Source organism: Oryctolagus cuniculus, chromosome 16 (genome assembly GCF_051225735.1).
Source record: "Oryctolagus cuniculus isolate XC-2025 breed Fujian yellow rabbit chromosome 16, ASM5122573v1, whole genome shotgun sequence".
Taxonomy (NCBI): Eukaryota; Metazoa; Chordata; class Mammalia; order Lagomorpha; family Leporidae; genus Oryctolagus; species Oryctolagus cuniculus.
In genome coordinates, this window is record NC_142882.1 from 22,591,665 (window position 1) to 22,606,113 (window position 14,449).

General features: G+C 61.7%; 1 protein-coding gene and 1 long non-coding RNA gene across 6 annotated transcripts in view; one reads left to right on the top strand and one right to left on the bottom strand.

The window, feature by feature from the left end:
• The window catches only part of ADGRL1 (adhesion G protein-coupled receptor L1), a 31,346-nt gene extending 23,657 nt beyond the window's left edge, over positions 1–7,689 (top strand). For all 4 annotated transcript variants that reach the window (XM_051835820.3, XM_070058887.2, XM_051835821.3 and 1 more), the window contains 9 exons: positions 50–270; positions 360–426; positions 573–664; positions 1,196–1,364; positions 3,326–3,454; positions 3,554–3,650; positions 3,728–3,856; positions 4,010–4,027; positions 4,274–7,689. In XM_051835820.3, the coding sequence (XP_051691780.1) occupies positions 50–270; positions 360–426; positions 573–664; positions 1,196–1,364; positions 3,326–3,454; positions 3,554–3,650; positions 3,728–3,856; positions 4,010–4,027; positions 4,274–5,001 (1,650 nt within the window). In that variant the 3' untranslated portion in view covers positions 5,002–7,689. The remainder of the gene's footprint in view (positions 1–49; positions 271–359; positions 427–572; positions 665–1,195; positions 1,365–3,325; positions 3,455–3,553; positions 3,651–3,727; positions 3,857–4,009; positions 4,028–4,273) is intronic.
• Positions 7,690–13,335: 5,646 nt separating this feature from the next.
• On the bottom strand, positions 13,336–14,358 carry LOC138845646 (uncharacterized). Of its 2 annotated transcripts, none has more exons than XR_011382862.2 (2): positions 14,232–14,358; positions 13,336–13,893 (listed from the first exon to the last, which is right to left on the bottom strand). It is a non-coding gene; the product is annotated as an uncharacterized LOC138845646 (long non-coding RNA). The 2 variants fall into 2 exon arrangements; XR_016223397.1 differs by having other exon boundaries at positions 14,218–14,336.
• Positions 14,359–14,449: the final 91 nt, after the last annotated feature.

Here is a 14,449-nt window from a genome sequence, read left to right on the forward strand (position 1 = left end):
GGGCGGGGGCTGGGGCGGCCACTGACGTGTGCGCCCGGGCTGCCCCCAGATCGCCTGCCCCATCTTTGCTGGCCTGCTGCACTACTTCTTCCTGGCTGCCTTCTCCTGGCTGTGCCTGGAGGGCGTGCACCTGTACCTGCTGCTGGTGGAGGTGTTCGAGAGCGAGTACTCCCGCACCAAGTACTACTACGTGGGCGGCTACTGCTTCCCGGCCCTGGTGGTGGGCATCGCGGCCGCCATCGACTACCGCAGCTACGGCACCGAGAAGGCGTGAGTGTCTCCCCTCCTCCTGCCCGGCCCCCCGGGGAGTCGCCAGCGCCCCTCGCCCCCTCTCGACCGTGGCCCCGTCTCCTTTACAGCTGCTGGCTCCGGGTGGACAACTACTTCATCTGGAGTTTCATCGGGCCTGTCTCGTTTGTGATCGTGGTAAGCTGGGCAGACCCCCGGCCCCCAGCCCCCCTGCCGGCTCCCTGAGCCTTTAGGGGGAGGGGCTGGTTTGAAAACAACGTGGGACCTGAGCAGCCGGCGGGGGGGCCGCTCAGCCCAGCTGCTGTGCCCGCCCCCCCCCCCAGGTGAACCTGGTGTTTCTCATGGTGACCCTGCACAAGATGATCCGGAGTTCCTCTGTCCTCAAGCCCGACTCCAGTCGCCTCGACAACATCAAGTGAGTGCCCCTGCCACCCCGTGCCACAGCCAGCCTCCTACACGGGGGTCCCTGCTGACATGCCAGCATCTGGATCGGGTTCTGGGCTCCTGGCTGCGGCCTGGCCCAGCTCTGCTTGTCGTGGGCATTTGGGGAGTGAACAAAGGTGTCTCTTGCCTGTCTCTCTACGCCTTTTAAAAGGAAAGCATACCCTTGGGATTGCCACCCTGTGGTGTTAGCGCTGTAAAGGCCTAGGGTGAGAGCAGATGCCAAGCCCGCGTCCACTGAGGCCCTGAAAACACAGTCCTAAGAAGCCCCCAACCCCCACATCAGTGCCTGCCCCTTGGGCCGGGCCGGGCCACCCGTGTCCCTGGGGAAGACTGCGTCCCCGGACCTGGAGCTCCAAGCTCCCGCATCGGGCAGGGTCTCTGCAGATGCTGCCCGCGCCCGCCCGAGGGCTGTCCTCGCTCCACAGGAGGCACATGGCGGGGACCCTGGGCGGAGGCTGTGCCCAGGGGCAGGTCCTCTGCCATGCCTGTCGCCCACCCCTAGGTCCTGGGCCCTGGGGGCCATCGCGCTGCTCTTCCTGCTGGGGCTCACCTGGGCGTTCGGGCTCCTCTTCATCAACAAGGAGTCGGTGGTCATGGCCTATCTCTTCACCACCTTCAATGCCTTCCAGGGCGTCTTCATCTTCGTATTTCACTGCGCCTTACAGAAAAAGGTGAGGCGGGCGTGGCCCCTGCAACAGCTCTGGGTGCGACGGAGGGGAGCCTGCGGTCGGGGGACTGGAGCCAGGAGCGCAGAGGGTTCTGGGAAACAAAGAAGACGTGAACGGCGACTCAGAGCCGTGGGCGCACAGTGCCTCCCCGCCGTGGGGGCGCGAGTCAGGCCTGCTGGAGGGAGCCCCTGGGGGCTGCTGTCCCGAAATGATGTGTAGTTCTGGAAGGAGCCGTGAGTCTGGTGGTGGTTGGAAATCGGAATCTTCAGTGTTTACAACAGAAGAGAGGGGGCCGCGCTGTGGTCTGCGGGCTGAACTGCTGCTCACGTGGCCAGCATCACAGTTTGAGTCCCGGCCACTCCACTTCCGGTCCAGCTCCCCGCTAATGTGCTTGGGAGAGCAGCAGGCGATGGCCCAAGTGCCTGGGCCCCTGCACCCACGTGGGAGACCCGGATGAAGCTCCTGGCTTCCTTCCTGGCTGTTGGGGCCTTTTAGGGAGTGAACCAGTGGACGGGAGATTGATTTCTCTCTCTGTCTTTCAAATGAAAAAGTCTTTAAAAAAAAAAAAAAAAGGCGACAGCAGCAGCAGTGTGGAACCGGCGTCCACGTGGCACATTCTAGACCAGAGTAAGGAGCTGGAGTGAGGGTCTTGTTGACCTCGGGGGCCAGCAGAGGCTGCGACCACAAGAATCCTAGCTGCACCCCTGTTCTGCTCAGAACTGTTCCTTGGCCGCTCTGCGGCACTGCCAAAGCCGAGGTCCTTGTGTGGCCCCCACGTCAGAGACGGCAACACCCTTAGGGTCTGACCTGGGCTTCTCCCAGCCACACGGGCAACCTCGGGCATGGCCCCTGATCCCCTAGCCCAGACACCCTCAGGGCCTGCCGCCTTATTTAAGGTCTTGGCCAAAACGCCAGTCACCTACTTAGACTCACAAACCACACCCTCGCCAGAACCAGAACCGCTGTATCCCCTCCCCACCACAGCCGGTCCGCAGCACTCGCCACCGCGGTGGCGCCTCCTGCCAGGTGTGCAGTCAGCCCTCCACGCCCGGCACGCGCCGATCAATAGCAGGTGCTTCCGAGAGCTTAGGCAGACGTGGGAAATGGGCAGGTGTCTGTGTGGCAGTGCCTGGCTCCACGTCGGATTCCCGCTTCCTGCTGAGTGCGCACCCTGGGAGGCAGCCGTGATGGCTCAAGTATCGGGGTCCCTGCCAGCCACGCGGGAGACGTGGACGGAGTCCCCAGCCGCTGCCTTCAGCCTGGCTGACGCTGACCTCGGCCATTTTGGGCATTTGGGGGAATGAACTGGCTGATGGGAGCGATGGGAGGCTTGCTCTCTCTATTTGCCTCTCATTTTTTTTTTGGAAAGATAAATGTATGGGGAGAACTGCATCTGTATGGAACTCGTACAGGTCTTTGTCGCCGTTCCCTGAACGACGTGGCACAGCTGCTACCTACGTAGCGCTGAGTCGTGGTGGGGGCTCCAGCTCCCCTGGCGATGACTTCACATCTGTGGGAGGCTGCGTGCAGGTTCAGAGCCAGGAGCCCGGGGCTTCATCCGGGTCTCCCACGTGGCTTACGGAGGCCCGGGCGCCTCCAGGGAGCTGGAATGGAATACCCAGGACTTGAGCCGGTGCCCGGATGGGGGAGGCCGGCATCCCAAGGGTGGCTTAGCCTGCTGCCCTGTCGTTTGTGTTTGTGTCTGCATTCTGTCAGCGTTTCGTCAGGCAGGCTCTGAGAGCCAGAGACGGGTGTGCTGTGTTCTGTACCGTCTCCAGCCCCGCCCTGCACCTTGCTCACTGCGGCTCTGTTGAGCAAGTGTGTGCAGAACAGTCCATGAGCACGGAGATGGGGCAGGAGAGGGCGAGGCCGACAGTGAGGTTGGTGCGGCCCCCGTTGGCTGCCGGGACAGGAAACGGGCCCGTGAGGACGGCTGGGTCCCAGAACGTCCCCACACTCCCCAGGTGCACAAGGAGTACAGCAAGTGCCTGCGTCACTCCTACTGTTGCATCCGCGCCCCGCCTGGGGGCACCCACGGCTCCCTCAAGACCTCAGCCATGCGAAGCAACACCCGCTACTACACAGGGACGCAGGTACTGGGGGGCTCCCTGGGGCCCGAGAGGTAGGGGCGGGGCGCGGCCTGGCTCTCTCGGGTCCCGGGGACCCCGCGTCACCCGGGTTCTGTCCCCCAGAGCCGGATCCGGAGGATGTGGAACGACACGGTGAGGAAACAGACCGAGTCGTCCTTCATGGCCGGCGACATCAACAGCACCCCCACCCTGAACCGCGGTGAGACAGCGCCCCTCTCACCCCGCACCGGGCCCGCGGTATGGGGGCCGCCTGGTGACCTCTGACCCCTCGGGCAGGTACCATGGGGAACCACCTGCTGACCAACCCCGTGCTGCAGCCCCGTGGGGGCACCAGCCCCTACAACACCCTCATCGCCGAGTCGGTGGGCTTCAATCCCTCCTCGCCTCCGGTCTTCAACTCCCCAGGTGAGAGCGCCCAGGGGGCGAGGTGAGCGGGGCAGAGTGGGAGGCAGGGTGGCCGCAGGGGCGTTCTCACCCCTCCCTCCTCGCTGGAGCCTGGACGGGGCCTTCTGGGCTGACTCACAGCTTCTCTCTCTTCTCTCCTGCCTGGCACCTCAGGGAGCTACCGGGAACCCAGTAAGTGTGACTTTGGTTTTGTTTTGTTTTGTCTTGTCTTGTTTTGTTTTTGTTTTTTGGATGAAGTGTGATTCTTTGCTGGTCAGGTTTCTGAGGCCGGGAGGGGAACACTTTGGGATGAGCAAGCAGACGTTGGTGACAGCCTTGTGGGCTGGGCCTGGGCAGAGGAAGCGGGGGTGGGTCTTCAGTGCGCCCCCCGCCCTCCTCCGGCGCTGACGGAGCCTGGCTCCCCCTCCTCCCCTGCAGAGCACCCCCTGGGCGGTCGGGACGCGTGTGGCATGGACACCCTGCCCCTTAATGGCAACTTCAACAACAGCTACTCCTTGCGAAGCGGGGACTTCCCTCCGGGGGACGGGGGCCGGAGCCTGGCTGACGCGGCGGCCTTCGAGAAGATGATCATCTCGGAGCTGGTGCACAGCAACCTGCGGGGCGGCAGCAGCGGGGCCAAGGGGCCCCCCCCGCCGCCCGAGCCCCCCGTGCCGCCCGTGCCGGGGGGCACCAGTGAGGAGGAGGCAGGCGGGCCCGGGGGTGCTGACCGGGCCGAGATCGAACTTCTCTACAAGGCCCTGGAGGAGCCGCTGCTGCTGCCCAGGGCCCAGTCGGTGCTGTACCAGAGCGACCTGGACGAGTCGGAGAGCTGTACGGCGGAGGACGGCGCCACCAGCAGGCCCCTCTCCTCCCCGCCGGGCCGGGACTCCCTCTATGCCAGCGGGGCCAACCTGCGGGACTCGCCCTCCTACCCGGACAGCAGCCCTGAGGGGCCCAGCGAGGCCCTGCCCCCACCCCCGCCCGCGCCCCCCGGGCCCCCCGAAATCTACTACACCTCGCGCCCGCCGGCCCTGGTGGCCCGGAACCCCCTGCAGGGCTACTACCAGGTGCGGAGGCCCAGCCACGAGGGCTACCTGGCAGCCCCGGGCCTGGAGGGGCCAGGGCCCGACGGGGACGGGCAGATGCAGTTGGTCACCAGTCTCTGAGGGGACCTCACGGACCAGGGGCTGGTGGCCCAGGCCGGGGAGGGAGCCCTGGGCCGAGCTCTGGTGGGAGAGGGAGACCGAGGGAGGCAGTGGCTGGTGGGCCACTCTCTCCCAGCGCCCCTCGGCCACGGGCCCTGCGGTCCCCTTGGGGCGCCCGAGGGGCCAGGGCTCACAGACAGGGTTTCCCACCAGCCACATGCACCAGCTGTACTCGGGGGATGTGCAGTGAGGAGGAGCCCGGAGGTCCCCGGGGGCGTGAGGAGGGAGACATCGCAAGGGTGCCCGCCCGTCTCTTGCCTCCCCCCTCGCCCCCTCCTCTTCCTGCCCCACCACCCCAGGAGGGAAATGAAGGCTCCGGTGGGGAGGTGCAGCCTCCCAGGGTGGTGCCACGGCCCCCCCGTCAGCCACGCCTGGAGGGAGCAGCGGGGCAGGACGGACGGACGGACAGGTTCCTCCTACACCACCGTCCCCTGCTCCCTGGAGACCAGGAGAAGGCCCAGGGCGAGGGGGACGGGTGGTGGCGGCCGGTGGTGGTGGTGGCGGCAGCTATCGGTTTCCAGGGCGAACCTGCCCCGAAGCTCCTCCCCCTCGCCAGGCAGCCCTCCCAGAATGCACCCAATGACCCCCTCCCTTGGGACGACTCCTGATGAAGCACAAGTCCCCGCAGGGCCCCTCAGCCCACAGGGGTGGCCATATCTGGGCGGTTCCCAGTCCTGTGGGCTCAGCGATCTGGGGAGACCTGGGGTCCGGATCTCCCCGGGGAGCGGGTCCTGGGCTTGGATCTCCCCCTAGGGGGGCCCTCGTAACCCCTTCCTCTCTCCTCCTCCTCTCCTATTGCTGTAAATATTTCAACGAAATGGAAAAGGAAAAAAAAAAAGACAAAAAAAAGAAAATCTCATCACTTGAAGCCACCGGGAGCCTGCGGCCCGGGCCAGCCCCGGCCTTGCGGAGCGGAGCGCGCCGCCCGGCCCCGGCAGCCAGGACTTCTGTGTGTACGTGTGCATCCCGGCCGGGGCGGGCGGGCCTCCAGAGCAGCTTTTTACAATCCAGAGACAGACGCCACGATCTCGAAGCAACAGCGAAACAAAGAACCTGTTTCCTTCCCGCCCGCCGCGTGTCATCGCCTCTCCTGCCCGCCCCTGGCATCCGTCCGTCAGCCCTCCTGGGGCGTGTACCTCACTGCCTGCCCCAGGACCAGAGGCCTGTCTGCCCCTCCCCTCCCCACTGGCCCAGGGGAGACACCCTCACGCCCAAAGATGCTTTCTGCCGAGATGGCTGCGCTACCCCTTTTGCGTTCCTGCTTCTTGTACTTTGCTCCTGGGGGGCGGGGGAGGGGTCGGAGGGGGCCCGAGGGTCAGGGGGCGCTGGGCGTGGCTGGGCGAGAGGGGAGCAGCGGCGCCCACCTGCCCACAGCCCTTCATCCGCGAAGCCAGGCGCCAGCACGCCCACGCCCCCAGTCTCCAGAGTACCTCTCGGCCCCCTCCCCCCCAACCCTTGGGGTAGCGTCGCGGTCGCCACACCTGCCAGCCCTCTCCACCTCGGCTCCGACCCCTCCCTGTCTCTTGCCCCTCCCTCTTTTCTCACAAGTGCCATGAGTTTTCAAACACATCTCCGGGTCTCAGCCTGCTGCTGCCATGAACTTTGGGTGAAGGGGGTGGGGCTCTAGGAAGAAACTGGGGGAAAGGGACAGGTAGGTGGCTGGAGGGACCCTTTTTGCTGCTAGAAAGCCCCCTCCTTTCTCCCGGGGAAGCTGGGGCGGGCTTGTCCCCATCACCCAGGGGAGAAGGGGTCAGACCAAAGACGGTGGTTTGTCCCAAGGAGAAGGCAGGGTGGAGTTCATCTGGGGCTTTTTCTGGTAGGAAGGCTTAACCCATTTCACCGGAAGACCAAGGGCAAGGTCTAGATGGGGAGGAGGACGGAAGGGGTGGGGCAGGCGGCAGCTCCCAGACCCTGCTGGGCCTCTAGCTCCACTGTGTGGAGGGGGCGGCTAGGGCCCCCCCCCCAGAGAGGCAGAAACGGGGCGGATGGGGAGTGGGCCCAGCGTGGGAGCAGGCTGGACAGCAGGGGGCTGGGGGTACAGAGTCATCCTCTCCTTTGCCGGCCCTCCTCTCTCCATACATGGACAATCAGGGGAAGAGGGTGTAGTGGGGGCCCTTGGCTCCCGTTCCAGCCGGGTTCTGAGGCCCCCTGGTGGGGCTGGGTGCTGCTGCCGTCTGGGGCAGAGCCACCCCTGCGAGCCCAGGTATCCCCCTCCCCAGCCCCGACCCCCACCAGACCTGGTGCCTTGACGCCCCCGCCCCAGCCGGGATGATAACAGAGAAGGGTCATGGTTGCCTCTCCTCCCTTCCTTGGGCTCCTAAATTCATTTGCTCCTAAATCTCAATTCTTTCTCTCTGGGTTTTCTCCTTCTGTTGGTTCCCCCCTGCCTTCTCCTCCTAACGTCTCCGCCTCTCTCCCAGTGTCTCTCATTCCAATTTTTGTCCATTCGGGCCTCCCCCACCCCTCCCCGCTCCCTCCCTCCCTTGGTCTCCTTTTCGATATGCCAAACCAATTTTGGGTCGAGTGCATTTAACGAGAACAAAACAAAAAGGCTCATAACAACAAGAACGTTTCAGAAAAAAACAAAAACTTTAAAAAAAATTGTTGAGTCAAAAAGTCAAACAATAAAGAAATTAAGATTTCTTGGAAGGACGAGCGTGGTGTGGCTCACTGGTGGTGGGAAGCTGGGCTGGGGAGACCCACAGGGGGCAGCCCAGAGCGGCCTGAACCCCAGCTCTGGGGACCTTGGGCAGAGAGGCCTGGCTGGGCACGTGGCGGGCAGTTTCTCTAGAATCTGCAAACGCTCCGGGGTGCACCCCCTGTGTCTCCGCCTGAGCCGTTGTGGGCCCCCTCAACACGGAAAGCAGTCTGCTCCTGGGAGCCGTCTACCCCTCTGCTCAACCCCCCAGTGGCCTCCTCGCCCGCACAGAGCCAAGGCCAAGGTGAACACGGGGGGCTGGCACGGCCCTGCAGCGACCACCTGCCACTCCAGCCTCACACACGGACACGGGCGCCCTCTTGGGAGCTGCACCAGCCCTGCACGGCCTTTCTCTCTGTCCGCACATCAGCAGGAAGCTGGACCAGAAGCAGGCGCTCCGATATGGCATGCAGGCTGTCCCGTGCAGCAGCCGCAGCACCTCCACCCACGGCCCCCAACCCACGTGCGGTACTGGGGCTGAGGCCCAACTGAAGCAGCCTGGGGGAGCTGGGGCTGTGGCATAGCGGGTAAAGCCACGAGCTGCAGTGCTGGCACCTCATATGGGCGCCGGTTCAAGTCCCAGCTGCTCCACTTCCGATCCAGCTCTCTGCTGTGGCCTGGGAAAGCAGTGGAAGATGGCCCAAGTCCTTGGGCCCCTGCACCTGTTTGGGAGACCCAGAGGAAGCTCCTGGCTCCTGGCTTCAGATCCGTGCAGCTCCAGCCATTACAGCCATTTGGGGAGTGAACCAGCAGAAGGAAGACCTCTCTCTCTCTCTCTGCTTCTCTGTAATTCTGCCTTTAAATAAGTAAATAAAATAAAAAAAAAGAAGAAGCCTGTGGGCCTGCCCAGGGAGAGACGGCACAGCACAGCCAGTTCTGCCTTGGTGCCTTCACTCTCGCCACACACACCGGCTGCCGCCGCTGTGCACCTGCGCGTGGACAGGAGCCACACGCTCAGGCTGGGCATTGTCTCCTCTCCTGACCCTCCGAGGGCAAGGGTCGCCACCGCCACTGCAGCCGGGATGGTTAAGGGACTTCCTCTGATGGGAACGCTGGCTGGCGCGCCACGCCCTTCCAGCACTCGGACCCTCGACACCCTTCGTGCACTCTGCTAATGACACGTGACTGCACCGAGGCCTCGCCCCTGCGCAGCTGCCCTCTGGAGGCTGGCAGTGTGCTCCCAGGATGCAGCGAATCCTCACCACGGCCGGTCGGCTTTTCCACCCGCCCTGCCCAGATGTCTTGCACCACCCTTGGCCTCTGCCCCCGGGGTCGCAGCCCTCACTTGGAGCCAAGCAGTGCTCTCCTGGGCACAGGCCCCAGGGACCTGCGCGTGAGACGGTGGGCACTCCTGGGGGTGGCAACAGGGCAGCAAGGTCGAGCCCTCAGCACTGGGGAGGCTGGGCGAATTGCGCACGTCCCCTTAGACAGAACCCACGCAGCCAGCAGAACCATCGGTGAGGAAGAGCGCCGGCCACCGCGGTCACGTGGGGAGTGAACCAGTGGATGGAAGACCTCTCTCTCTGTCAGTCACTCTGCCTCTCAAATAAATAAAATCTTAAAAAAAATTAAACTGAGAAATTCAAAAGTGTATTAACAAATGAAAAGTAACTAATAAATCCATTGTATTAACAAATTCCTTGTGAAAAATAACTATTATTTTTAAAATTAGAAGAATGGCGTTTCCTTTTCTTCTTTGTTTCATATTTGTGTAGCTCATTACTGGATGGCTGAATGGAAGCAGCTGGACTCCCACAGACCACAGAGGGACACAAAGTGCCGGCCGCTGGCCTCGAAGTGGGCGGCTCCCACTTTGACTCTGGGCAGATCTCTGCAAAGATCTCAGGGGAACAATCTGGGTCATTTTTTTTAAAGATTTCATGTATTTATGTATTTATTTGAAAGGCAGAGTCACAGAGAGAGAGACAGAGACACAGAGAGAGAGAGAGAGAGAGAGAGAGAGAGAGAGATCTTCCATCCTCTGGTTCACTCCCCAAGGGGCTGCAAGGACCAGGGCTGGGCCAAGTCAAAGGCAGGAGCCAGGAGTTCCATCCGGGTCTCCCACGTGGGTGCAGGGGCCCAAGGACATGGGCCATCTTCTACTGCTTTCCCAGGCCACAGCAGAGAGCTGGGTCAGAAGTGGAGCAGCCAGGACTCCAGCCAGCGCCCATATGGGATGCCGGCGCTGCAGGCGGTGGCGCCCCCTAGTCTGTCATTCTTTTATATATATATATATATATATATATATATATATATTTTTTTTTTTTCCTGACAGGCAGAGTGGACAGTGAGAGAGACAGAGAGAAGGGTCTTCCTTTGCCGTTGGTTCACCCTCCAATGGCCGCCACGGCCAGCGCGCTGCGGCCGGCGCACCGCGCTGATCCGATGGCAGGAGCCAGGAGCCAGGTGCTTCTCCTGGTCTCCCATGGGGTGCAGGGCCCAAGCACTATGGGCCATCCTCCACTGCACTCCCTGGCCACAGCAGAGAGCTGGCCTGGAAGAGGGGCAACCGGGACAGAATCCGGCACCCCGACCGGGACTAGAACCCAGTGTGCCGGCGCCGCTAGGCGGAGGATTAGCCTAGTGAGCCATGGCGCCGGCCCCTAGTCTGTCATTCTTAAAAGTGTCCTGGGGCGTGCACTGTGGGACCTGGGTTAGGTTAGCGCTGCTGCCTGCAACACCAGCATCCCGTATCCGAGCACAGGCTGCTCGGGCTCCCTGCTAATGCACCTGGGGGAGCAGTGGAAGGTGGCTCCCACCACCGCCGTGGGAGACACGGAGGGGGCTGGGGGCTCCAGGCTCCTGGCTCCTGGCTCCCGCCTGGCCCAGCCCTGCCATTGCGGCCATCTGGGGAGTGAGCCAGAGGACGTAAGATCTCTGCGTAACTGCCTTTCAAATAAATAGCCTTAAAAAAAAAAAAAAAAAAAAAAAACCTGCCAGTCTCACTTCTGCTTAAAGAAGGGTCCGAGTGCTTTACCCGTGCTGAGCACGAGTTCTGTGGGAACCTCCCCATCTGGCCGCCCTGAAAACCAGAACCAGCGGGGCTCACGGCTCGGGGCTTTAACCTAAGCAATGCCTTCTGCTGCTGCTTCTTCAAGGGCATTGCTACACAGGATTTGCACGGCGGGGCGGCGGGTCCCTGGGAGGGTCTTGGGGGACTCTCCGGGGAGCACACTTTAAGAACCACTGCATTATCGAGAGATGGAACTGGAACGAGGGGTCATTCATGCGGAGAAAATAAATTACAGCTTTATCTCACTCCATGAGGAACAAAATTCCAGGTAGGTCTTCCTCCCTCCCTCCCTCCCTCCCTCCCTCCCTTCCTTCCTTCCTTCCTTCCTTCTTCCTTTCCCCTTCCTTCCTTCCTTCCTTCCTCCTTCCTTCCTTCCTTTCTCCTTCCTTCCTTCTTTCCTTCCTTCCTTCCTTCCTCTTTCTTCCTTCCTTCCTTCCTCCCTTTCTCTCTCTCTCTTTCTTTCCTTCCTTCCTTCCTTCCTTCCTTCCTTCCTTCCTTCCTCTTTTCCTTCCTTCCTTCCTTTCTCTTTTCCTTCCTTCCTTCCTTCCTTCCTTCCTTCCTTCCTTCCTTCCTTCCTTCCTTCCTTCCTTCCTTCCTTCCTTCTTTTAAAGCTAAATCTGCAAAGTAAAACTTCCAGAGGAAAACACAATGGGAAGTCTTATTCACCTCGGGGTAGGATTTCCAAAGCAAGACACAGCAACCCACAATCTAGACACAGACTGGCAGCTCCACGGTTCCAGTGATGTTTTTAGTTTATTTAAGGGGGGAGGAAGGGAGGGAGGGAGGGGGGAGAGAGAGTGAGAGAGAGAGGAGAGAGAAAGGAGACAGAGAGGAGACAGAGAGAGAGAGAGTTTTCCATCTGTTGGTTCACTCCCCAAATGGCCGCTAGGGCCGGCGCTGCCCTGATCCGAAGCCAGGAGCCAGGAGCTTCTTCCTGGTCTCCTATGTGGGTGCAGGGGCCCAAGGACTTGGGGCCATCCTGCACTGCCTTCCATAGCAGAGAGCTGGACTGGAAGAGGAGCAACCAGGACTAGAACTGGCACCCATATGGGATGCTGGCATTGCAGGTGGCAGCTTTACCCACTAGGCCACAGTACTGGCCCCCATCACGATATTGGAATAATTTTTTTAAAAACTCTGAATATTGGGGCCGGCACCGTGGCTCACTTGGTTACTCCAGGGTGCCTGGAGCTGCTTCCCGATCTGCCACGTGGGTGCAGGGGCCCAAGTATTCGAGCCATCTCCGCTGCTTTCCCAGGCACATTAGCAGGGAGCTGGACGGGACTCGAACTGGTGCCCACATGGGATACAATGCTGGCTTAACCTGCTATGCCACAAACGTTGGCTCCTGCTCCACTTCTGATCCAGCTCCCTACTAATGCACCCGGGACAGCAGATGACGGCCCAAGCGCTTGGGCCCCTGCACCCACGTGAGAAACTCAGATGGAATTGCAGGCTCCTCACTTTGGCTTGGCCCAGCCGTAAATCAATCAAAAAGCTTGTGACAGATATAAGTAAGCAATTCAACTCTTAAATATATGTCCTAGAGCAGGGGCCGGCATTGCCTGGCCTGCAGGCTGTAGGAGGCTGGCCAAGTCACTTTTTCTTGCCTGTTAAATATGTATGTATTTATTTGAAGGGGAGAGAATCTTCCATCCTCTGGTTCACTCCCCAGATGGCCGCAACAGCTGGGACTGGGCCACGCTGAAGCCAAGAGCTTCTTCTGGGTCTCCCACCTGGTTGTCAGGGGCCAAGGCATGTGGGCCATTTCACGCTGGTTTTTCCAAGCCGGGTCATTCGCAGGGAGCTGGATGGGAGGTGGAGCAGCGGCTTTGCCCGCTATACCCTAACCCCAGCTGCCTGTGAAATGGATACAACGATCGCAGGTGATCACTTTGTATGGCCTACGGATGATGTCATTAACATGGAACAGGCCCTGGAAGGAAGAGGTTCCCACCCCCGTGAGAAATGTCTGCATGCCAGCACAAGCCAGCGTAGGACGCAGCCCTGCCTGGACCTGCGCACGATGGAAAACACCGCAGGTGTCCCGAGGGGTGAGCGGGCGATGAAACCCGTCCACAGACCTCTCTGCTTTCTCTCCCGAAGCCACCCACCCCGGCTCCTCTGAGTCCCGGCAGATGGCTCATTCCGCTTCATCTCGTCTCGTCTCGTTCTGATCCTCACAGCTGCACGTGCAAGAGCTGCGTTTGCGGCCCCGGCACAGCGGGTGAAGCCATTGCCTGCGGGGGCTGGCATCCCAGCCGGGCGCCGGGACAGTCCCCCCAGGCCCTCGGCTGCTCCACGTCCGACCCAGCTCCCCGTGAATACGCCTGGGAAAGCAGTGGAAGACGGCCCAGGTGCCTGGGCCCCTGCCACACGGGAGCCCCAGCTTTAGACTCCGGCTGGAAAGGAGGCATTCCACACAGACCACAGAGCTCGCACAAAGCCTCAGGCCCTCAGCCTTCAGGGGGCGGGAAGACACCATCCGAGGGCCAGCCTTGGCCAGCCTTGCAAACAGGCCTGGTGTCAGGCCCGGGCTGCCAACATTTCTGTGAAATTGTACAACACAGCACACAATCCTGGATTTTTTTTTTAATATTTATTTATTTGGAAGTCAGAGTTACACAGAGAGAGGAGAGGCAGAGAGAGAGAGAGAGACAGAGAGAGAGAGGTCTTCCATCCGCTGGTTCACTCCCCAAATGGCTGCAACGCCTGGAAGTTGGGAGCTGGGAGCTTCCTCTGGGTCTCCCACGCGGGTGCAGGGGCCCAAGCACCTGGGCCATCTTCTCCTGCTTTCCCAGGCCACAGCAGGGAGCTGGATGGGAAGTGGGGCAGCCGGGACTCGAACCGGCGCCCATATAGGATGCCAGTGTTTCAGGTGGCGGCTTTACCCACTGCGCCACAGCGCCGGCCCCAGAGGGAGCACAAGGCCCTGCAGCAGGAGGGAGCCCGGGGGTGGGCAGGGGCAGGGCGGGGAGGGTGACAGGCGCGAGACGGGGCCTCGGGGCCCACTGCAGAGATCTCGGTTCCCCGCTAAGCAGGATACGCCTCTGGGGCTTGGCGCTGGGATCTGGGGTTCAGCGACAATCACGCAGCCAGCTCCTCTTCCTCCCAGCATCGGAGACGGAGTCCCCGGTACGGCCTTCCCCGGGGTCGGGAACGGACGGCGCAAAAAAAAAAAAAAAAAAAAAAAAAAATTCACCAAGGTGAGAATAAATAAATGTTTAGTTAAACGCCTAGAAAACATCGTGCTAAGAACTCTGCTCGGGGTGGAATTCGGATGCACCATAACACATTTGGAAATACGATCGCCTAGGCCCTGGCCCCGCAGCCGTCCGGTCCCTGACTGGGCGGGAGCGGGACCCGAACCGCCACTCCCCAGGCCGGGACTCCGCGTCCGCTCACCGCAGACCCCCCAGGCCGCGCACGGCCTCAGCAGCCGGAGCCCCCGGCCCGAAACGCCCACCTGCACACACGCACCGGCATCCCCGCCGCGCCTCCTCCACCGCGCCGGCCCCCGACTTCCGCTCCTCTCCCGCGAATCCTCAGACACGCCTTCCTCTGCTCCCGCCCCCACAGCCACCTCAGCCAATTAGGTCTCCAAAAGCCTGCTTTATCCCCGCCCCACTCCTGCCTGCCAATCACGGCGGCCGCGAGTACCCGCCCTTCCCACGCTCTTAAGCGAGCGCCGCGCGCCA